The 24520-nt window shown below is 40.3% G+C and overlaps 2 protein-coding genes across 2 annotated transcripts; one reads left to right on the top strand and one right to left on the bottom strand.

Moving 5' to 3' along the window:
• Window positions 1-2513: 2513 nt before the first annotated feature.
• LOC132110761 (ataxin-1-like) lies at window positions 2514-11546 on the bottom strand. The gene is made up of 3 exons (XM_059517654.1): window positions 11373-11546; window positions 7366-8495; window positions 2514-5684 (listed from the first exon to the last, which is right to left on the bottom strand). Exons 2-3 carry the CDS (start codon window positions 8368-8370, stop codon window positions 4383-4385), a joined length of 2307 nt encoding a protein of 768 aa, XP_059373637.1. The 5' UTR covers window positions 8371-8495; window positions 11373-11546; the 3' UTR covers window positions 2514-4382.
• A 3886-nt stretch (window positions 11547-15432) lies between these two features.
• elp5 (elongator acetyltransferase complex subunit 5) lies at window positions 15433-23664 on the top strand. Its single transcript, XM_059504475.1, has 8 exons — window positions 15433-15677; window positions 15752-15819; window positions 15896-15972; window positions 17094-17305; window positions 21733-21908; window positions 21979-22074; window positions 22150-22250; window positions 23271-23664. The coding sequence occupies exons 1-8, from the start codon at window positions 15629-15631 to the stop codon at window positions 23377-23379; spliced, it is 888 nt and encodes a 295-aa protein (XP_059360458.1). The 5' UTR covers window positions 15433-15628; the 3' UTR covers window positions 23380-23664.
• Window positions 23665-24520: the final 856 nt, after the last annotated feature.

Below are 24520 nucleotides of genomic sequence, written 5' to 3' on the forward strand. Positions count from 1 at the left end.
CTGGTAGGGAAGATATTCGATTTGTATTTGCAAGATTTTAGATGACAACTGTGACCCTTTTGGACAGTTCACACCAGGTTAAAGATGAAGTATGTGTCCTCTGTGAACTTAGAGGGGTCCAAGCGTCACAAAACGTTCTAGGACAATGGAGACAGGAAGGAAGAAATAACATGAACTAGATTTGGACCAGATTATAAATAGCGTGAAAGTGGGACTCCTTTTAAGAAGGAACAGGATGTCTTCAAACAAAAATATGAAGCGAAGAAATACAACAGATGATGCTTGTGAAATGCTTCATAAATACAAACAACAAATGGATTTGGACCAATTTAAGATGATCAAAACCAAATACTGTTTAATGCCTAATACACACATTGCCATTTCTTCGTTTCGTTTATATTGGACTTGTTGGGATATGCCGGATGGGCTTATACAAGGACCGTCGTCAATGGAGAACAAGAGGTTATGGGGCCCACTAAGTGCACCCTCATAATTAGTCATGAGTAGGGCTGTCACAATTTCTTGATTAAATTTGAATACTCGATTATACAAAAAAAAAAAAAACCTTGATTGCATTTTGCCCGTGTCGATTAACCCACAGAAGTGGCGCATTCCACGGATGAGAATCCATTATACATCCATTATTAGACCATTTTTGAAGGCTTTACAAAATATTAAAACCATTTAAACATCAAAATAGAGCATACTGCTATTGTGAATTCACAAAGGCTGTGATTCAGTTTAATAAATATGTGCTGCGGGTTTAATATGCGCTTTATTTATATTCATGTAGGGTACTTGGGCAGACCCGCTCAACCTCCATCTTTGCACATGCTGTGAGTCTGAGTTGCTTATGACGTTCAACTGGGAATAGTGTGCACCATTCTATCAGATTTATAAGGTAAATCATTTGTAAACCTCCAGCACAGGAGAATACATTATTATCTTTCTGTATACTAAATGTTTATAATTACTTGAAAATAAAAGCTTAAACCCTCACTCTGAGTTTGCATGTTTTGATGTCCACATGTTCTTGTTCAAGAAATGATAGTGGCGGGAGCATTTATATCTTAAAGTGACCAAAAATAAAAGATTAACTGGACAATTTAATTAAATGTTGTTAGGTCAATAGGTGCGTTCATGCCGTATGTGCTTAAGAGATACCAACTTGTAAAAAGCATCCTCTTTGAACTTGTAATGACAACTTATGAAGTTTTCTAAGAGCTACAACTTGTACCACCTGATTAGGCACTATGTTTTTATAAATATTAAAGAAGGATTAGATTGTGCTGTGAAGTGTAAAAACAATCATCAGGGCATTGGCACCCTCTGTAGGAATGTGATAATACATAATGTACACAAGTTATGATTACATCGTTTCATTACATGATGTGCTTTAACTGTTTTGTACAATAAAATAAGAATGATTATTTGCTTTAGATATTTTAACAAATTATTATTGCCTCATTGCTATTATACGTGTTTTAAGTCATTTTGAACTCTATTGTTCGCTACATTTTTATATAAAAAAAGACAAAAAAAACGAATACTCGATTAATCATCAGAATAATCATAATGGTTAGTGACAGCCTTAGTCATGAGTCCTGTGATTTCATGCGACTACCCTTGTTTTATACCTATACCGAATTTCTTCTTTAACATTAGAGGTTTAAGAAGTTCACAGAAATGTGGTATTGTTGAGGTTGATGCAGTTTGAAGGAAGTCGAAATCAAACCTGTCTAATGCTAGCGCTACATTTATATAAAAAAATATATTATTTATTTCCTAAATAAAAAAAACCCTTCTCTTAAAGCCTTGAGTGATAGCAAGAGGCCAAAACAGTTTAACCCTGGTCCAAACACAGACAGCCCAGCAATGCCAAGAGCCAGCCAACAATGCAGAGAAATATCAAAGGTCTCATAAAAGAACTTGGGCCTAAATGGAAATTAAAATTCGCATTTGACAAGGAAGAAAAAGAGAGAAAAAAAACAACAACAACAAAAATGGGAATGTCAGGCTCTCTCTGGAATGCTGTTTTGAAATAAAACATGAGCTTCCTAATGTTTATATTTGGTCTAATTGCACTTAAGTCATGATTTCATCCATCTGAAAATGTTCAGTAACTATAAAATGTGCAACTACAGCATTTTCTCCTGGCTAATGTGTAAACAGTGTCAACATTGCCTGTCAGTTTCTCATGAGCCAAAAACAACCAACAAAACCGAATACTTCAAAACAACACAAACATTTTTTACCTTCATTATAAAAAAAAAAAAAAAAATTTAAACGCATATCTGATTCCCATTTAAGAGTCAAAGTGAATCGAACGTGAACTTATCTGTGCAATACAAGACCTGCAGTACAAGTTCTAAAAATCACTCGTGGGTAATATTGCCAAGAAGAGAGATAGAACGCAATACTGTACAAGAGTTCACCAATTACAAACAAAAAGAAGAAACCATAAAAACCTCAGCACAGATTTTTCCAGAGAAGAGCTGTTTCAAGATAAGTTTTCAGTTCATCACCAGTCCTAACCAGGTGTGACGTGACAAGTTTCCAGTGAATTTGACCATCCAAACATGCCTGCGATAAAATCACAGCCTGTCAAAACCTATGGATTGAATTTGAACCAACAAGGTTTTAACAGTTGGAAGAGCTACCGAGCACAAAACTATACTTAACAATAAAAACAGACAAAAGTGAAAGACAAAGAGTCCTGTTGCTTAGTGCTTTTTGCAGATGCAACAAACAGCAACTCAAGCATGACTTTTATCGCTTGTCTTATCGTTTCATACCAGGTTAGGACACAATGTAAGGGGCTAAGAGCCTTCTATAAAGAACAAAGCAGATCCTAAACTTCCTTATCAGTGGGTGTTTTAGAAAAGCCCCATTTCAATGTGTGATTTCATATTAGTCATCTCTGAAGATACTACTGGTCAGCAAGAAAAACTACCTAAAAGAAAGAGGTGTTGTTTTATGGGTAGTCGCATACTTCAAATGAACTCCTGTAGTAACTGTTAGAATACGGATTATCACAATGTAAAACTGCATCATCTTAGAAAATCAAGAGAAGTGCAGGATAAGGATAAAAAGGTCTCTGCACATAGAAAACCTTAAATACAAGGAGTAATCGGTCTTACACGGGATAAAAAAAAACAACAACAAGAAAACAAGAAAAATGTGTTCTGACACAACTATTGCTTTGATTTTGATAACGGAGCAGGTCAGTCCACACCCAACAGCAGTGACTTGACACTTGTGTGTGCTAAACGCTTCCACGGGACGACTTAATTTAAACCTGCATGCTTCAGAGCAATAATCCGTTTCCACAGGACCAGGCCGTTCGCAAACAGCTAGAACCTGTTCTGCATTTGGTCTCAGGTTCGCAAGCAGGGCTGATTTTGGCTGACATGTTGTCTCCAGGAAAAGGGCACAACAATGTAGAATTAAATAAAAATAAAGTTATGATGCTTCCAACCATGAGGTACTATTTAGAGGCAGTTTTCGTAGGCCGGCCTTACTGGGAAATGATAACTCCAATGGGTCGAGGAGGAGAGATCACGACTGGAATGCAGATTCAGAAACACCGCTAACAACCTCTTAGGAGTTGTTAAAGCAACTGTTAAGATGAGTGCTAGACTTCATTTGGAAAAGGTTCCTGATTGTAGAAAAACTGTTGGATCAATTGATTGATGTGACGACACTGGACAACCATTCTCAAACTCCAGACTAGGATAGTCTCCTCAGTAGAAGCACCCTGAGAAGAGTCTGGGAGTGGAGGAGAGGGTAGGAAAGTGAGGACAAAAACACCTCTAGAGAGAGACGCATTAAAAACGGTCCAAGTTTTAAGGTCTTAGCCAATAAATGCCTGGCGGCGCAACAATGGAAGCAGTCAACATTTAGAGAGAAAGAGCCTGTCTTTTGGGTTGTTGAACAATCTATCCTCTTATGTCCTTCTTTAAAATATATATTTATTATTATTGTAAAGGCTTGTCAAGACTCTATGGCTGTATCCCATTCTTATCCCTGGCCTTTCTGAAATAAACATCTTCTCGAGGAACTGCAAGATATCTTCACACAAGTGATCCCTGCCAAACATGATAGTTCACCCACAGGAACACACAGACGACGCAGGCTTTGGTACATGATTTACTCGGATAAAGCTGCCCATGCAGATCAATGGGATTGCTGACTATGACCTGACACAAAAGTCCTCTGCTCGTGACCAGAACTGAAGAAGGGGGAGGCAGACGGAATCTTCCATTATGTGCAAAATCTCAAACATTCTGAGACTACATTCTCTCTCCCTCCGACCACACTCCCTCTTTCATATCTGTTCGCCCTACTGACACTTTGCTCCCATGGACAATCTATTTCGTCTGCTACTTCCCGGCGTTCGAGCGCCCCTCAATGGATAGCTTGATCTCTTGAGGGATAAATGACAGCCGAGAGGAGCCAGAGGTGGCAGCTGATGCTAAACTCCCTCCCTCCTCGTTCTTGATGCTGTATCTTTGGAAGCCAGGGGCAGACCAGCGTCTCTGGGATGCTACTACAGAAGAAGATCCCACTGCGGCTCCCGGTGGAGCTTGACCCTCAGTGTGCAAACAGTAGTTGCTCTGGCTCCGAGTGTGATCTGCTGAAGTCCTGTTTGGTCTTGAGGGTACTTCAGTGTGTCGCAAACCCCCGACCTGCATGGGCTCCTCCTTGTCCCGGTCCTTCTCTCTGTGGATGCGCTCAATTTTTAATTGGCTTTGTGGCCGAGGGGTGTGTTGGGGGGCAGGGGGGCCCATGGGTTGAGGTGGGGCTCCTGACGTGGAGTTGACTTTGGTGGGAGTCCGGGCCTGCACTTGCTGTGGAGGTTTTTGCTGCGACGCAGCTTGCTGCTGCAGTGTCACGGACACGCAAACGTCGCCCACTTGCAGGTGGTGGCAGGTGAGACCGTACAGTTGGGCAGTCCGCTCAGGGCTACAGGATGACCAGCCCTGTCCGAAAACGAAAAAGGGGTGTTCAGGGGGAACATCTATAGTCACTTTGCTCTGCTGCTCCCCTACATTAAAATGCAGCGCCACTAGACCATGCCGCTGTTGACTAGCACGGATGTCCACCACCATGCTTGAGTCGATCTTCAACCCCCCACTTACTTCTGCACTCCGCACAAAGTCCTGAGTCTGCAGATCTTCTACACGCTTGAGCTCTCCGGTAGCCAACTGTATGATGGCACCCTTCATGAAGTGTGATGGGCCGGAGGGTGCTAGCGTAGGAGTCTGTGGGAAAGTACCAGGAAGCTGCTGTGAGGGCTGCTGCCCCTGTTGGGGAGGCAGGTTCACCACTGACCGCTCTGGGGTACACGCTGCTGCATCCACGGCTTTTGGATATGTAGCAGGAGCCACGTCGTTGGATTGGAAATGCTGCTGCTGCGGTTGTTGTTGTTGTTGGTGATGGTAGTCCAGGGGCACGAGAACAGGCTGCCCATTGGCCAAGATAACGGCATGTCCTTGTTGAACGTACTGCTGCGTTTGTGCTCTAGATTCAGCAGGATTTGATGAATAAAGTGTTCTGACTTCACCCCGAATCTCTCGACCCCTCCTTTGAGAGGTTTGAGACAGGTTCAAAGGGACATGTGTTGCTTCCTTACGACTCATGCAGTGGACAGGAGAGGCAAGTCGTCCAACTACCTGCTGGACCTGAAATGGAATCAAATTTAAAGTGTCAATTTATTTTAGAATGTACATTTGGATGAAAGTTGCTTTTTAGAAAGCGCCACAAGCTGGACAGTGACAAATTAAAGACAAGACCGGACTCAGAACAGATTTTGCTATAAACCAAAAAAAATCTCTGTTGTTTCTAAGTAGTAGCAGTCTGAGTTACTCAATCCTTAATACACCCAAAGAACAGCTAATAAAGGAAGGAAGTGGTGTAACTGGTGCTGACTCACAAGAATTGTCTAAAAAAAAATGCAAAACTCTAGTAGTAGTAGTAGTAGAAGTAGTAGTAGTAGTAGTAGTAGTAGAAGTGTAATAGTGATGAAGCAGGAGACATTTACTACAACAGATGTAAAATAATAATAATAATAATAATAATAATAAAGTAATATTACATCAAGTTTGTGGAAAAATCTGACTTTGTAAAGCTACTGAGAGAGAGTAGGTGTACTCCAAGTTAACCTTACGAATTGGATGGTTGTATGACATTTGCCCAGATATAACTGTTATTGGCAAACAAGTAAATGGTTGTCTCAATTAAAAAACCTCACTTCCAACTTCAATCCAAATACTGATATCTGTAGTTGCAATAACAGAATCATAAAGATTTAACTTTAAAATGATTTATACAGTGCAGTGTTGTTACTGTTATGTAATACTTCAGTAATTGAAATAGTTGTCTTGGCAACTAAATGATATAAATCAAGTTTAAGTTAAAGGATTAAAGTAAAACAAATACATTTATGCAGAAAATTCATAACTGCTTGTAATGGAAAATGAATAATACTACAAAAAATGCTAAAGTAAACATTTTCACTACAGTACATGTAAATGACAATAGTCTTGTGTGTGGAACATTAAAGGGATACTCCACCCCAAAATGAAAATTGACGTAATTATTCACTTACCCCCACCCAAACCCGTAAAAGCTTCATCTTCGGAAACACAATTTAAGATATTTTGGATGAAAACTGGGAGGCTTGTGATTGTCCCATAGACTGCCAAGTAAATTAAACTGTCAAGGTCCAGAAAAGTATGAAAAGCATCATCAGAATAGTCCATCTCCCATCAGTGGTTTAACCGTAACATTATGAAGCGTCGAAAATACTTTTTGTACACAAAGAAAAGAATAACCATGACTTAATTCAACAATGCGTCTCCTCTGTTTCTCTTCACATCACTGTAGCACCATTTTGGAGAATATGAGCTGAATGCAGGAAGTGTATTTTCATGAGGAGATGACTTGAATAAAGTAATTATTTTTGTTCTCTTCAAGTACAAAAGGTATTCTCGTCTCTTCATAACGTTATGGTTGAACCAGTGATGGCAGATGGACTATTCTGACAATGCTTTTCATACTTTCCTGGACCTTTACACTGTTATTTACTTGGCAGTCTATGGGCCAGTCACAAGCCTCCCGGTTTTCATCCAAAATATCTTAAATTGTGTTGCGAAGACGATTGAAACTTTTACGGGTTTGGAACGACATGAGGGTTAGTGATTAATGAAATTTCCTTTTTGGGGTGGATTATCCCTTTAAATCAACATTAAACATCATCCTATTTACTTAAAGCACATTCCTGGAGATACTGTGATAACTTGCCCTTCCTCTGAAATGACTTGACTTTTTAGGCATTGTGTTGGCAAACTATCCGCCCCTCACCTCAAGATCAGTGTCCGGTGTGCTCCTCTGTCCTGGCGACATTCTGCCCTCCGGCCTGCGGCTTTTCAAGCTCTTGTCTTGCTGTGGCTCGGGTGCAGATGCCTGCAGCAGTTGTGCACTTCTGGCTGAATAAACTGCATCTTGATGGCTCTCCCTGCCTCCGTGTTCTCTATCCCCTCCATTCACCTCCCTCTCCTGCTCCTTGGAGCTGCTGTGCAGGTCTCTTTGAAGTTGGACACCTCTAATGGTGGGGTGATAGTACACAGCTCTCGGGCTGAGCTCCCCGGCAGGCAGCATCCCTACAGTCCCAAGCTGCGCTTGTGTTGCTGTTTGATTAGAAGGGAGCACCAAAGGAACTCCCATTTTGGTGTATGCATGGGTCGAGACCTGCTGCTGGGAAGAGCCAACTCCTTCCTGAATGACTGATGGATATGGAACCAGGTGGGAAACGGAGTGTGGCTGGGAAATAGCGGACTGAGGTGGTATCAAATGGCTGGGAACAAATCCCGGAGGCACGGCGTAGGGAACTGCAGCGGCGTACGGAGAGCTAACAAACTGCAAGGAGGAGTGAGGGATCTGGGCAATGCCAAGTGGAGAGTAGGGAACACTCGTGTGCTGGAGGGAGGGAACGGTGTAGGCAGGAGAAATATGGCTAAGAACGGGGTGCAGACTGGTTGGCGAGTATGTGCCAGCGGGCAGAGCTACTTTATAAAGCATGCTATACTGATCCACAGGAAGCCCAACGAGACCCTCGCCACCATCCACCCCATAATGCATGCTCGGCTGGGCCCGCACCCATTCGCCACTACTTTCTCCACTCACTCCAGAGCTTTGTGAAGATGGGGCATCCTCTCCTCCTGCACTCCCAATGCTACCGCTGCCTCCCACTCCGCCGCTGATGCTACTGCTGTTATTGTTGATGGTAGAGGTGTTGTTGTTGTTAACAGGGAGGTCCCGCTTCTTGGGAGGGAGGCACTCCTGGTTGCGCTCATGGACTGGTTTCATGGTGATTCGGGATAAGAATGGGTGCTGTTACTGAACAGAGGGTGGGACGAAGCCTGGCAACCGTAGAAATAGCACCGCTGGAATGAGCTCTGAAACCCTCTCGCTGGCCTCTTCCATCACCTTACCTGAATGAATAAAGAAATCATGTATAAACTAAATATTTTTAAATGACTGGTGTATAGGCTAATGCTCAACATGTTGGCAAGACCAATAAAACATCTGGTTTTTAGGTCGTCACATTGGTTATTTTTAAACTCTGCAAAAAACCTTGTCACATTATATTGCACTTTTTCTATACATTTCAAATATTTTTGGTCAATTTTGAGTAAATATTGTGTATAATAGGTGGCATATTAATTACAGCAATTTTGCAGCAATGTGCAAAAGGACTATGAATTTTGAGTTAATATAGCATAATTTAGTTTGCATTTCAAATTTGTAAAAGACAAGTCTAAAAAATTTTAACCAGATTTGTTTTGCAATATTGGTAGTATCTGTGATTAATGAATGCTGTAATCTTTCTCCATGTTAAAATGCACCCCGATTTCACCATTTAATTGTTAGTCTCTGAAAGCCCCTGTGTTAGATATCAACAATCAGCACTGACTCAACTATTAGAGTTCAGTTCAATTCAGATTATCTGGACAATATACACAAGACAATTTGGCTATTTATTTTGCAAATTAAAAATAAACATCAGAAATAAAAACAACTTAGAAAATTAGAAATGCTACCTTGACAGCTTAAAGAGATACGTTTACAATTGAGTACTAAAATCACTAACCTGAAAAAAAGTAAAATAGCAATATTTAAAACACAAACTAAGAAAAAAAATTGCACATAAACTTTATTTTATTTTTTTTAAACTAAAATTAAAATCAGCAAAAGTCTAAAGAGTGACATGTTGAAAATCCAACATCACAAAACTGGTTAAAACTGTCAAACTTGTCCGGTCAAAAACAACATTTTTAAAAAAAAATTTATTGAGGTATGACTGTGTGTCAGAGGAAAATGTGGAAGTCTTTGAGTAATGTTAACCACAGATCTTTTTTTCTCGTAAATCAAAAGTGACCCATTGGAAACTACCCAGGAAATACACAAATGTGGCTTCCAATTTGGCCTAAATACACCGGCCCATATCAATACTAGAAAATAAAATAAAATAAAATAAACCACAAAATAAAATCTTCATGACAAACATAATTAAACCGTATTAATGCAGTTAAAGCAGAATTTTGTAAACTTCTAATTTCAGATAATCATACAAACATTTTTAGATTTTCATCATATTTTACTGTCACTAATTTTATGCCCCAAGTAAATCAACTATAATATACTACAACCTTTTAAGATTTTAAATTTTATTATATAAAATAATACCATTTAACCTTGTATCTCAGAAAGAAAAAAAAAGCACATCAACAGTTATAACAGTAAATACAACTATACCTAAAAGATAAGTATCAAATTTGCCATTTTTTTGTGTTATTTAAAATTTGGTATATTTCAATCTAAGCATATCTCAAATTTAATACATTTAGTTAAGCTTATCTAAATAAATTATATATTTCCAATCTAAGCATAACTCAAATTTGGTATATTTTTTAATCAAAGCATAACTCAAATTTGATATACATTTCAATCAAAGCATAACTCAAATTTGATATACATTTCAATCAAAGCATAACTCAAATTTGATATATATTTCAATCTAAGCATAACTCAAATTTGGAATATTTTTAGTCTAAGCATAACTCAAATTTGCAATATTTTTAATCTAAGCATAACTCAAATTTGGAATATTTTTAATCTAAGCATAACTCAAATTTGGAATATTTTTAGTCTAAGCATAACTCAAATTTTGGAATATTTTTAGTCTAAGCATAACTCAAATTTGGAATATTTTTAGTCTAAGCATAACTCAAATTTGGTAAATTTCAATCTACGCATATCTAAAAATGTTATATATTTCAATCTAAGCATCTCTCAAATTTGGTTTATATTTAAATCTAAGATAATCTAATATTTGGTATATTTAAATTAAGCATATCTAATATTTGGTATATTTCAAATCTAAAAAAATTATATACTTCAATCTAAGCTTATCTAAAAATGTTATATATTTAAATCTAAGCTTATATAGTTAAAAAAAAATTGACATTCTGCTAAGTACGGAGACCCATACACAGAAATTGTGCTCTGAATTTAACACATCCAAAGTGGACACACACACAGCAGTGAACACACACAAACCGTGAACACACACCCAGAGCAGTGGGCAGCCATTTATGCTGCGGCACCCGGGAAGCAGTTGTGGATTCATTGCCTTGCTCAAGGGCACCTCAGTCGTGGAATCACCGGCCCGAGACTCGAACCCACAACCTTAGGGCTAGGAGTCATGCTCTCTAATCACTAGGCTACGACTTCCCACACGAGCTTTACGGGTATTAAAATTGCTTCGTAGTAAAACTAGATTCCTGATACTACAAGACAGACGGATAAAAAAAAAAGCTTCTGTAATGTTCAGTTTCAGAAATCAAGCAGAAGGCACTGAAAATAATGCAAAAATGAAAAGTTTATACGAAACGGAAACTTGACACATTGACACTATTAAACCGAAACAGAAAAGCGAAAAACACTAAAGAGCACCGATAAAACAGATTTTAAAGCACAGGTTTCAGCAGTCAGTGATTGTAATCGTGAATCGTGGCACAAGTAGAGACACCACTGATGTTTTCATGAAGACTCGAGCGTTAGCCAGCTGCTATTAAAGCCTGTAACCTCACTAGCCACACATTTAACACGGGAAACATAACCATTAGTTTGTAAAAGAGAGTTCCGTACGTTCGTTTTAGTCCGTTAGACCTCATTGTGTCAGTCAAAGCGTGTTTGAAACTAAAGCAGGAGTAAACGAGGGGTTGGGATTTCCAGCGGAGCGCCGCTAACAGGCTAACCGCTCTCCGCACAGACGCTGTGACGCTGAAAGAAGCGCAAACACTCACCTCCGCATGGCATCGTGTAGACGACGTGCTCAAACGCAGGCTCTCGGTGGAGTTCGTGCGATAAATCAGTGGTTAGACATGGGCTGGTGAAATCTGCCCATTCCGCAGGCCAGCAGACTGAAGCCCAGCGGCGCGCGCCGATGACGTCATGAGGGAGCCGATCCGCGCCTCGTTTCACTTCAGCATGGGTTACGTTTTTACTGGGTTTTATTAAATATATTTTATGTACGATATATTATGTAATATTAATTTATGTATTAATACGTTATGGTATATATTCATTTTATATTGAATCGTCATATTTGTCATTTTTTCAAAACTCAAGAACAGGATTTTTATTATTATTATTACTATTATTATTATTTTATATATATATTTTCCCCTCCCATGTTCTGTATAAAATCGATAGAGGGCTATGTTGAGCTGTCACTGTGTTGGTCCTCCAGGAGATGATTAAAGGGCTTTACTGTCTTTAAAATAAAAATACCCTTGCTCTGCACCGAGATGTTCAGACTTAGAGGCTAAAAACAACAGATCTGATAATACTAATGGTTAAAGAATCAAATCTGTTAAGCAAAGGGTTTTTCAGTCTTTTAGGTGCCACAGTCTCCCAAGTAGGCCATAAACACTAAAACAACATCTATATATTTTCACCCAATTTAAGGTGAATATTTACGATTAATCTCATCCAGAATAAAAGTTTTTGTTTAGATACTATATGCATGTGCACTGTGTGTATTTATTATATATATATATATATATATATATATATATATATATAATGTACATATGTACATTACCCGACCGTCACCGCTGATAAGCTACTACTAAATATATTATAGAAACATTGCTTTGCAATGATTTGTATCATGAATAGCGCTATACAAATAAACTTGCAGTATATATTTTGAATATATATACATGTATTTCCAAGTATATATTTATATAATTTTAGATATTTACCATATAACATAGATGTGACGAGTGGGGCGGGGCCGAGGGACGTGGGAGCGAGGCCGGTGGAGTGATTGGAGATGAGCTACACCTGTTCGACCCACCGGTCTCGAGGCCCAAGTAGGAGATGGAAGGATATAAAACTGGAGCGACGACAGTGAAGGACGAGAGAGGACCAGGCCTGGGCTTTTAGTTGTGTTTTGTGTTTATTTTGTAATTAAAGTTTCATTTTGATTGTCCGCCGGTTCCCGCCTCCTTCTTCCGGATGATTAGGAAGTTTTAATCATTACAATAGAATATAACTAAATCCAGGTAGCTGAGTCCTAAGCCATCTTCAAGAATCGGCATAAAACACATCTCTTCCATCTTTATTTGCCTCTAACTTTAGCACTCACTACTCTAATTCTATTCTTATATATATATATATATATATATATATATATATATATATATATATATATATATATATATATATATATATATAAAACTACCTTTCTAATCATTTTGTATTCTATTTTCTTTTCATTCATTATACAATTATATATATAAAAAGACCTCTAACACTAGCTTGCTCTATTCTTTTTCTATTCTATCTGTTTTCTTTTTATTTATTACATTATTTAAAAGCCCTTGCTACGTGTACTGTGTTTAAGCTAACTGAGACTTGTTATTGCACTTATATATAATTTCTCTTTTGTTGTATTTTGATTTCTTCCGATGTCCTCATTTGTAAGTCGCTTTGGTTTAAAAGCGTCTGCTAAGTGACTAAATGTAAATATAACATATTTTTTCTTAAATATATACATGCATGTGTTTGTATTTATATATAAATAATAAATATACACAATACACACTCATATTTTATGGAAACAAAAACTTTTATTGTAGATGTGTGTGGAGGCGGAGGCGTGGTTTGGCGAAGTCTGCAGCGGGAGAGAGAATTGGGAGACGAACGGTGAGTGAGCGGGCTGAACGGTAATAATCAACACCTGTCTCTTGTTTCGGTAATTGACGTGGAGAGAGTATTTAACGCCAGGAGAAACAGGAGTAGGCAAGAGAGGGAAGGTCTGCTGACGACTGCCGGAGCCGGAAAAAGAAAAAATGGGATGCTAGTGTCTGATACACCATTTTTGTTTATTTTGGAGAATAAAATCGTCAGCTGACAAACCGACCCCTCGTCCGCTTCCTTTCAACCCCTGAACCCTTCTACAATGTGATTAATCGTTTGACAGCACTAAATATAATATAATATAATAGTATATATAATAGTATAATAGTATATATATACACATAATAAATATACACACACACTTTTAATTGATTAATCGTTTGGTATAATATAATATAATATAATACCTGTTCATACTACTGCACAATAGGTGGCGGTGATGCATTACTCAAGTTTGTAAACAGCCATAGAAGAAGAATAAGAAGAAGAATGTTGTGCATGTATCAAGCACTGATTCGTTCTTGCTTTGATTATGGATGTATTGTATATGGTTCGGCATCCAAGTCTTTACTGAAAAAATTAGATATAATTCAATCCAAAGCACTAAGAATATGTTGTGGAGCAGTTAAAACATCCCCTGTAGATGCAATTGGAGTAGAAATGGGAGAGATGCCTCTAGATATTAGAAGGGAAAAACTGGCAATTACATACTGGGTAAATCTTCAGCAATCAGCAAATAATCACCTTACTCACAAAGTGCTGGGAATACTCATTTGATGGAGGACACAGTTTTGGATGGAAGAGCAGAGTATGGGCTAAGGAATGTTGCATGGACAATAAGATCTTCTGTCCCAGTATACCACTTACTGATACTCCACCATGGAAAGTCCCTGAACCGCTTGCAGATTTGAGTTTACTAGACAAGCCCAAAGAAGAGTACATTGGAAATGAGGTTAATGCTTTTTTAAATAACACATTTTATTCACTATTACAAATATTTACAGATGGTTCTAAGGAACCTATCAGTCAAAAGGTTGGATTAGGTGTATATATTCCATAATTTAAAAAACAGATTAGTTTGAGGTTGACTGATGAGATGTCTGTGTACACTGCAGAGTTAACAGCTATAATAATAGGACTACAGTGGGTCGAACAAGTAAGACCAAATAAAGTGGTAATATGTTCAGATTCTTTTTCAGCTTTAATTAGTATAGTACATGCAAGATCAAACAGAGATGATTTATTAATGGAAGTATATTTATCACTATACAGACTGAAAAAGGCTGGAATAGTGGTGTATTTCTGTTGGGTACTAGCCAGCACACATTGGGGTATCTGGTAATGAAGTTGCTGATAAACTAGCAAAAAAAGCACTAGACAAGAGGGAGGTGGATGTTAAAGTACCTATGGGGAAAAAGGAGGCAAAATCGATTTTAAAGAGAAAGTTAATGAATAAGTGGCAAATTAGATGGGACCATAGTAGCACAGGGAGATGGTGTTATAGTATCACACAGACAGTAGGGAAGATACATTGTCAGGGAAGAAATAGAAAGGAAGAAGTATTGCTGTCTAGGTTAAGATTGGGACATACAGGGTTAAACTCAACACTGGCAATAATGGGGTTACATGAAAATGGATTATGTGATGTGTGTGGTGTATCTGAAAATGTATGTCATGTATTATTTATTTGTAGTAAGTATAATATTTTCTGGGATGTATTGTTCAGTCATCTGAAGAATGGAGATGATAGAATGAAGAATGAGGATATTTTAGGAAAAGGTTTAATTGATAGACCGATATATAGAGCACTAATTACGTTTATATATGATTCAGGTTTGGGATTTAGAATATGATATACTTGAAATGTTGAACCTGCCATGGGGGCTGAGTGTGGACGAAGGAGCTGAACACGCAGCACCGGATGAAGCTCAATGAAACCTCTATTGCAGGTATGATAAATAATAATTATGATGTATGTGGGATGATAGAGTAGGGTTCAACAAGGAAACATAGTTAATGGTCCATTTGTGAAAGAAGGAAGAGGAAATAGTTTTAAACCTCAGACTTAAGGTACCCAAGGTTTAACCTCACCCAAGGTTAATTTGCCATCCAACACAGTAGGTGGCGATAATGCTCCTTTGGAGTTAATCGCCATTAAACAAGAAGAAGAAGAAGAAGAAGAAGAAGAAACAACCTGTTTATTCAATCAAACTCGTGTTGATCGTAGATAATATCATAACTCTTATATAAAGCCAGGCTGTTTGGATCCGTCATGTTTCATCAGTAGTCCAAGGATGTGATAATAAACCGGCCGCTATTACTTCAGACTCGTTGAAGAGAGCTGGTTTGGATCATGCTGCTGGATGTGATTCAGACTGTAGGAGGATTCATCCTCGTGGAAGGTAACATCATCGTCTCGTGAGCTCACATCAGTGAAGGTGCTGAAAGCTGAAGGTGTTCTTGATGTGTCTTTCAGACACCGTGCAGTGCTCCGGGAGAGGACTCCTCCGGTGCTTCATTAATGCAGCAGTGAAGAGGCAAGAAGGCTTCAGTTGACCTCCATTATATCGTTGTTACACTTCGTGTGATGTTTGATCTGTGTTTTAAACTCTGAAGGGGCGAGGACGTGCATGTGCTGGGCTTCGAGAGTCCTGAAGCAGAAATGTGTGCTGGTCTGGACAGCAGCTGCGTGCAGAGGTGAGTGAGTTCAGTTCATACAGACTACTCGTGATTGAGACTGAGACATGCTCAAAACATCACATGTGTTACGATCACATTTCAACTGCACCTACAGTCTGTCATTTAGCATGCACTTCAACGTGGTTCAGTGTTAGAGTGCACTGGATTTGCATCATGCAGGAGAATACTTTTTTTAATGCAGAGTAATAACATTAATTTTGACAACATCTGAAATATTATATGTCATTCAAATTAGCCATAATATCACGTGACTGAAGAATGTTTGCCAGTATGCACAACAATAGTTACTTTTTATTTTATGCATTTACCATTATTTTTCATTAGTGTTTATTAACATAACCTTTGTAAGTGTGTAAACAACAGCAAAATTATTGTTTTATTAATATTAGCAATTGTATCAAGTGACAGATTAATTTGTGACAAAATATGCACAGCCTTTGATATAATAAAACCTCTTTTTTTTTGTTGTTGTTGATAAATCTGGTTGTTTTGCTAAATTGCTTCCATGACTATGTATGACATTGTGTACAATCAACAGCAGAAATATTATGTTGTATTAATATCAGCCATAGGATCAAGTGACAAAAGTTAATGATTAATCTGTGCCAAAATGTGCACAGCCTGGTTATTTTGAAACGTTTTATTATTTGCATTTACCATTGTGTTCTTCCTGCTTTTTTATCAACTTACATTTATGCATTTAAGTGCATAAACACCAGCAAAAGTATTGTTAATTTATTAATTAATTACCCTAACTGTGTGTACAGTATTGTTAGTTACTTTTTATTATTTACAACTACAATTATTTTCCCTGTTGTTTGTTCACATTATTTTTCTGTGCCAATTTTGTAGTAATAAATTATTTATATTTCATCCTTCGCATCTAGTGACAGATTCAGTTTTTGATGTCCTTATGGCTTAAATAGAAAAAGTATCAGATTTTAGGCGTAGTTTATTAATATTAGTCATATTATCAAGCGATAGGCCAAAGTATGCACATTTTGTGAAGTTTATAATCCTGGTTGTTTTGCTAACTTAACACAATGTATGTGCAGTCTATTCATTATAGTTGATGCAGTTGTTTTGCAACTGAAATGTTTCATCTGATCTGTTTAAAGGCTTCATTTTCACAAGGGTTTCCCGGATCCTCTCGGCTGGACGCGCAGATCGTCTTTCACCATCGAGCGGTTCACTTCTCAACACATAACTCAGCTCTTCAAAGACACACAGCGAGCCAAAGCATCAGTGCTTGTTGTTGACTCTCTCTCGATGGTTTTGAGACATCGTGACCCTGTTGTCTTCTGCCAGACACTTCAAGAGCTCAGGAAAGGTGACGCATTTCGCTTTTCCCCACAAATGTGCTGGATCTATAAACACTGTAAGATCTAGGAAAACGTCTCCGGTTACTCGCGTAACCTTAGTTCCCTGAGAGGAGGGATACATTACGTATGGGGAAATCCATTTCCTCGAAATTATGAAGTCTGATTGAATAACTCTTTTGCTTGCAAATAGCGAATGGCGCCCTCGCCCTCACCTGATTGGCTGACAGCCATCAATATAGGTGACGGCGGGCGGCGTCAGAATCTTCGACTGAAGGAGAGTTATGAGGCTGGAAGGTTTTCCACAAGGCAGGTTACGTAATGTCTCGTTCCCTCCTCTCAGGGAACTAAGGTTATGTGAGTAACCGGAGACGTTCCCTTATCGAGTCGGTCTCTCGACATTACATATGGGGAACAATAAAACCCCCGCCGTGTGGGAAATACCGTCCGGCCCAGCTCTCATCGAGCCACAGAAGAGCATAAGCACTAGTTCTTAAAGCGCATTAGCTCTAGGTCGGGTACCGGACCTGGTTGAAACACCTCTTGGCACAGAGCACCATCGTAACCCAGTGCACACAAGCAGCACTGGTGTGATATGGGGAAAATGCAGCAATATGTTGGTGCATGGGAATACACTGCCGGCTTATAATGCGGGCATAATAAAGGGGCCACACTAGATAGTGAATGAATACCTCGACCGCAGCTATTACTAAAATAACTGACGCTGTCTATATGACCTGGTCGAAACCATAACTAGTGCACACGCCAGGCAAGGCGTGCCATAGCCTAGTCCAATGACTGCTCAACTCCCTCCTCCTGCACTGACAGCACATGTGATGCGAACGAGGGAATGTCCAAATTATAGAATCTCGCAAACGTGTTGCGAGACGACCAGCCCGCTGCGAAACAAATGTCCTGAATAGACATGCCTTTCGCCCAACCCCATGACGACGCCAAACTCCTTATGGAATGGACGTGCACCCCGATTGGGCAGGCGGTTCCCCGGGAAGCATAAGCTAGTCGCACAGCCTCCACTATCCAGTGTGATAACCTCTGCTTCGACAGCGCGCTGCCCTTCTTGGCACCCGCGTAGCAGACAAAAAGCTGCTCTGAAGTTCGAAACTGGCTAGTTCTGTTCACATATGCACGCAGGGCACGAACGGGGCACAAAGCGCACTTCTGAGACACTGAATTACTGTCCTCCTCGGGGCAAAATACTTGAATTGTAACTATCTGAGCTCTGAACGGCGTTTAGAGTACTTTAGGCGAATAGCCGCGTTTGGGTAAAAGTCTGACCATACAATCGTCCGGTCCAAACTGCATACACACGCTGTTCACTGACAGGGCATGCAAGTCTCCCACTCGTTTCCCGCAAGCTAGCGCTAGCAGTAGCGCCGTCTTAAATGAGAGCACTTTAAGGTCGCTAAACTCGGCTGGTTCAAAAGGTGGGTCGGACAGCGCACTAAGCACTAACGACATGTCCCAGACCGGCGTCTGACGAAGGCGGGGTGGATTAAGCCGCCTAGCTCCCCGAAGAAAACTCATTATCAGGGGGTGCCTCCCCACTGAATGGCCGTCTAGCAAGTCACGAAAAACGGCGATAGCGGCCACGTAGACTTTCACTGTAGATGGGGTACTGCCAGCATCCAGACGTTCCTGTAGGAAGGTCAGAATAATGGAGATATCCCAACTGCTTGGGTCCTCATTTTTGTCAACACACCAGTTAGCAAATACTTTCCACTTCAGAGTGTATAAACGCCTCGTCGAAGGGGCTCTAGCCTCTGCTATTGTCTGCAGCACTCGCTGATATACTCCACGCTGATCTGCCACACATGCAGGTCCCAAAGCTCTGGGTTGGGGTGCCATATGGTGCCCCTCTCCTGGGATAAGAGGTCCCTTCTCGGCGGGATCCGCCACAGGGGAAGCTGCGACATGTTCACCAGTTCCGGGAACCACGGCTGGTTGGGCCATTTGGGTGCTACCAGGATCAACGCACATCTCTCCTCCCTGATCTTTTGCAGCACCAGCGGCATTACCTTGACTGGGGGAAAATCATACTTCCGTCCCTTGGGCCAGCGGCTCGACAGCGCGTCTCCCCACAGGGGGGATGCTGTCAGCGAGAAGTACAGAGGGCAGTGGGCGTTCTCTTGCGACGCAAAGAGGTCGATCTCCGCTTTGCCAAACAGATTCCAGATCATATTTATCGTTTGCGGATGGAGCCTCCATTCTCCGTGTACAATGCCGTCCCTGGACAGCATTTCGGCACCGCAATTCAAACTGCCCAGTACGTGCACTGCTCGAATCGACAGAAGTACCCTGTCCATCCATAACAGCAGCTGTCTCGCTAATCCCTGCAGGGATCGCGAACGTAAACCTCCCTGGCAATTGATGTACGCCACCACCGCCGTGTTGTCCGTTCTGATGAGAACATGATGGTGTTTCACAAACGGAAGGAAACTCTGCAGCACTAGATGAACCGCTTCCATCTCCAAGCAGTTTATATGCCAGCGCGTCTGGTCCCCTGTCCACATACCGAATGCTGGTCTGCCATCGCATAGGGCTCCCCAGCCTGATAGTGAAGCATCCGTGGTGACCACTACACGTCTGACCACTCTGCCCATAGCAGCACCCTGCTCGAATATGGTCGTGCCGAACCAAGGCGCCAGAGTCTCGAGACATGAACGCGTTATAAGGCGTTCCGTTCCCGCTCTCCACGCCCGCGGCTTCACTCGGCTCTGTAACCACTGTTGAAGCGGTCTCATGTGCAACAAGCCCAGTCTGCAGACGGAGGCTGCGGCCGCCATCAGACCAAGCAGCCTCTGAAACTTTCTTAAGGGGATAGCTTTGCCTTGAACGAAGAGGGCTAGTGTATTGTGAATCGACTGGATTCTCGGCTCTGACAGCTTCGCGATCATAGTGCGCGAGTCCAGTATCATACCCAGGAATGTGATCTATTGGCACGGCTGCAGCGTGCTCTTCTGAATGTTCACAGACAGCCCCAAACCTGTCAGATGGGCGAGGAGTCTGTGTTTGTGTCCCTCGAGAGCGCTTCTCGACCATGCGATGACTAACCAGTCGTTGAGATAGTTCAGTATGCGCATTCCACTGAGCTTCAGGGGAGCGAGCGCTGTATTCATGCACATTGTAAATACGCGGGGAGCCAAAGCGAGCCCCAACGGCAACACTTTGAACTGGTACGCCACACCCTCGAATGCAAAACGCAGGAAGCGCCTGTGATGTGGGGCTATCTGGATGTGGAAGTATGCATCCTTTAGATCCACTGCAATGAAGTAATCGTCGGGCTGAATGTGCGCGAGGATCTGCTTCACAGTTATCATCTTGAACGTGTGTTTCGCGAGCGCTTTGTTCAGTAATCTCAGGTCTAAGATGGGGCGTATCCTAATTTCTCCACCCCTTCCACCGTCGTCAGCAGCTGGGTCCCCTGTGCATGGGCTCGGACTGAGTAAGGGGAGCGCCATGACCGGGTGAGTTCCTCGTGGACCTCAGAGAAAAAGGGCGCGGGTCTCTGTGGGGCTTCAGCCTGGCGGCCCGCGCCGAGGAAGGAGCCGTCCTTAGACGGCAGCTCCTTGGGGGCTGTCCACTCCAATTCCATATCTGCCACCGCCTCTGTAAGGATCGCCATAAGCTCGGCATCCAGCGAGGCAGGGGCGGCTTCAGACGGGGCCTCGGACCACGCTCCCGGGTCTGAGGCATTAGTAGACATGGCGTCGTCCTCGTCATATCCAAACGAGACCATTTCCCGCGCTTCAAGTGGAGGGCAGTAACTGGCCTCAGAGTATGAGAGGGGATCTTCCACGTGAGGGTGGCATGGGCGTTGTGCCGACGCCAGTACCTCGACAGAATCCGTCGACGGAGCTCTCTGCAGTCTCCCGCTTCGCGGCTCGACGGCGGCGGACGGGGGAGAGGCAGGAGATACAGGGCCACCGTTGCGGGTAACGGCCAGCCTTGCACGAAGGATCTAGATGGGAAGCTCCTCACAGGCACGACATCCCGAACCTTCGAATGCCGCCTCTGCGTGAGTCCGACCCAGGCACAGCACACACTGCTCGTGTGCGTCCGGGAAATCAATGGGCCCACCACACATGCGGCAAAGAGACATTATAAGAGTAAAATCACCGGAACGCGAGAGGGGATAATTTTCCACAATTTTCCGCTCTGTATGCGTGAATCCACGGCGAAACCAGACTCAAGTGAAGAAAAAAGATTCTGAGGTTTTTGGCGCCCGCCGTCACCTATATTGATGGCTGTCAGCCAATCAGGTGAGGGCGAGGGCGCCATTGGCTATTTGCAAGCAAAAGAGTTATTCAATCAGACTTCATAATTTCGGGGAAATGGATTTCCCCATACGTAATGTCGAGAGACCGACTTGATAAGGGAAATAATACTCTTCTTTGTTTTTTTTCCCACTGACCACTAGGAGGCGTTATTAAAACTATCATCGGCCTCCTGCATTCAGATTTGCATCAGCAAGGCATTGTGGGTATCGTGTGCCACTTGGCCAGCACTGTTATCTCTGTGTCACCTGCAGACAATGAACGCCATTCTGTGGCAAAGACCACAAGACGCACAAAGTCTGGCAAAGTCATGCAAGAGGTAAGACGTGAGGTTTGAGCCTGAATAAACATGAGATTATAAACTGATAATTTGTGGAATCGATGTCTAGGAGGAGTATTTCAGTGTGTCCGAGGACGCAACTCTTTCAGTGCAGGCCAAACCACATCAGCCTGGACGTGGACAGAAAGAGCCAGACGTGTCTGAGGTGAGCAAAGCCGCTTTGGTTTTCAGAGCAGCTTCAGCTGGAGGTCTTGTGTTGTTACTGTGATCTGATCCTCAGACTGATCCCACGTCAAACCTGACGTTCAATCTGCGTCTGTCGGAGGAGGAGAGAAGAGCCAAAGAGAAAGTAGCATTGCCCTTTGTGTTTAGTCAACAGAAGTAAGAGACCTCAATTCTCCCCAACAGTGATGTTTTAGTACTATTAATATACTATTATAGTTTTTAGTAATTTTTTTTTTAGTAATTTTTTGTGCTTTGCCATTTTCTTATTAGTTGTTTTTTTTAAGTATTTTAGTTTAGCCTTTATTTTATTTTTGACCCCAACTGTTGTAAACTGTGTTGTTTTAATGTTATTTACTCTCATAGTTTTTATTTATATTTTGCTTTTGTACCACATTTATATCACTTTTGCTTTTCAGTATTCACTTTAAAGTTTTGTTGAAATTTTAGTAATGTTATATGCTTTTATTTTTTTATTTTATATTTTATTTAACTTTTTATTTTAGTTTAAACCTCAGTTGTTGTAAACCGAGTTGTTTAAGTATTATTGATATTATAGTTTCTATTAATAATTTGAATTAAAAAATCATTTGAGTTTTAGCTAACATTTTAATATTTTGATGTGCTTTTGCCATTTTTATTAGCTTTAGTGTTGTATATTTCTTTTTAGCTTTAATTTTATTTCAATTTTAGACCCCAACTGTTTTTTTAGGTATTTACTTTTTTATAGTTTTTCATTATATTTTTCCATCACATTTCTATCACTTTAGCTTTTCTTTTTTTATTATTTTCAGTTTTAATTTTAATTTTAGTTGAAGCTTAGTTGTGCTTTTGTAGTTTTGTTATTTAATTTTTTTGCTTCCATCTTTTTATATTTCTATCTAGCTTTAATGAATTTCGGTTTTAAGAATTTTAGCTCAGTTTTCCTTTTTCCAGCATTTTTATTTCAGTTAGTTCCCAGGGCTGCATTTCTAATTACCGTACTTAAATTTACATTTTTAACATTTAATTTGAATATTGATTGTATTTTATTTTATGTAACATTTACATTTTATTTCAGGTAATGAATTTTTTTTTAATATGTTTAGTTTAGCAACACTGGTTGTAAATCCCTATTTTTCTAGAAAAGATCTAGAAAGTCTTTCATGCTCAATTCGTGTCTTTTTCTCTTCCCTTTAGGAAATCGGCTCTTCTGAGGCCGGCTCCTGGCTCCGGGAGGATCGTGTACGAACCGGATGCTAGCGACGACTTCGACGAGGAGGATCCAGATGACGATCTTGATGTTTGAATGAAGACCTTAATCTGTCATTAAGTCTGCGCCTGTCTGTTGTCTATGAACTATTACAAGGCCAGCTCTGAGAATGCTTTATGACGGATATGAATCAATGAACCAAGTTAATGTTATGCAGTTTTTGTATTGGTAGGAAAATTGGTGGATTAAAAAAAAAAAACCTCACTTGAACATATTTCAATTTACTGCTTGATTGTGATTATCCCATGTGAGATTAAAAATGATTCTCCAAACTAAAAATATTACAATAAATGATCAATAAAATTCATATTGAAAGTCAAATGTACATACAAATTCAAGTTTTCTTTCTAATTCTTTCCAGGTTTCTTTCTTCTATTGAGCAACAAATAAAGTATTTTTAAAGAATGCTGGCAGCCTAACATTTGACGGTAGCCATTGACTTACACAGTATAGGAAATAAAATAAAAGAATACTATGGAAGTCTGGTTACCGTCAACTGTTTGGTTGCCAACATTCTTCAAAATATCTTTGTAGCAATAAGTGAATCACTTGGAACTCAGAAAAAGATGGTGCAACAATGTAACATGCAGAAGAGGCTACTGAACGGATCTTGTTGGTGAACAAATTCGAAAGATTTGAATCTCATGAGTCGATTCATCACAGCATTTGATCACTGGATTTACCAAAATCATTGAAATTTTTGTATCGCTAAAATTTTAAATGTTTCTTTAACATTGCAGCAACTACTGGTGCACACATGAATTATTAATTATCACTCAGTAGGTTATTTAACGATGTATTACAAGGCCTTTGGAAGGCTTTTTTCTTTCAAACATTAAAATGCACAAATCCACGTATTCTTATTTACATGCAATGTAGGCATGTTCCCAAAACTATTATTATTATTATTTTGTCAGCCAAATCTCTTTCGCCTAATATATTTATTTTAAGTTTAAGAAATTTCAAGGTAATAAGTTAATAAAATAAGTAACATTTGCATATTCAGTGTTATTTGACATTGACCACATATGACATGCTGTTTTATTTTGAAATACTTTGAAACTTTGGAAACCCCTGAAGTTCCTTCACGAAACATTACATTAAATCAAGGTTCCAGTTTGGGAAACATTTTATGTAGCATAACGTTATTATGCTACTAAAAATTAATTTAATATAT

Source organism: Carassius carassius, chromosome 2 (genome assembly GCF_963082965.1).
Source record: "Carassius carassius chromosome 2, fCarCar2.1, whole genome shotgun sequence".
Classification (NCBI taxonomy): domain Eukaryota; kingdom Metazoa; phylum Chordata; class Actinopteri; order Cypriniformes; family Cyprinidae; genus Carassius; species Carassius carassius.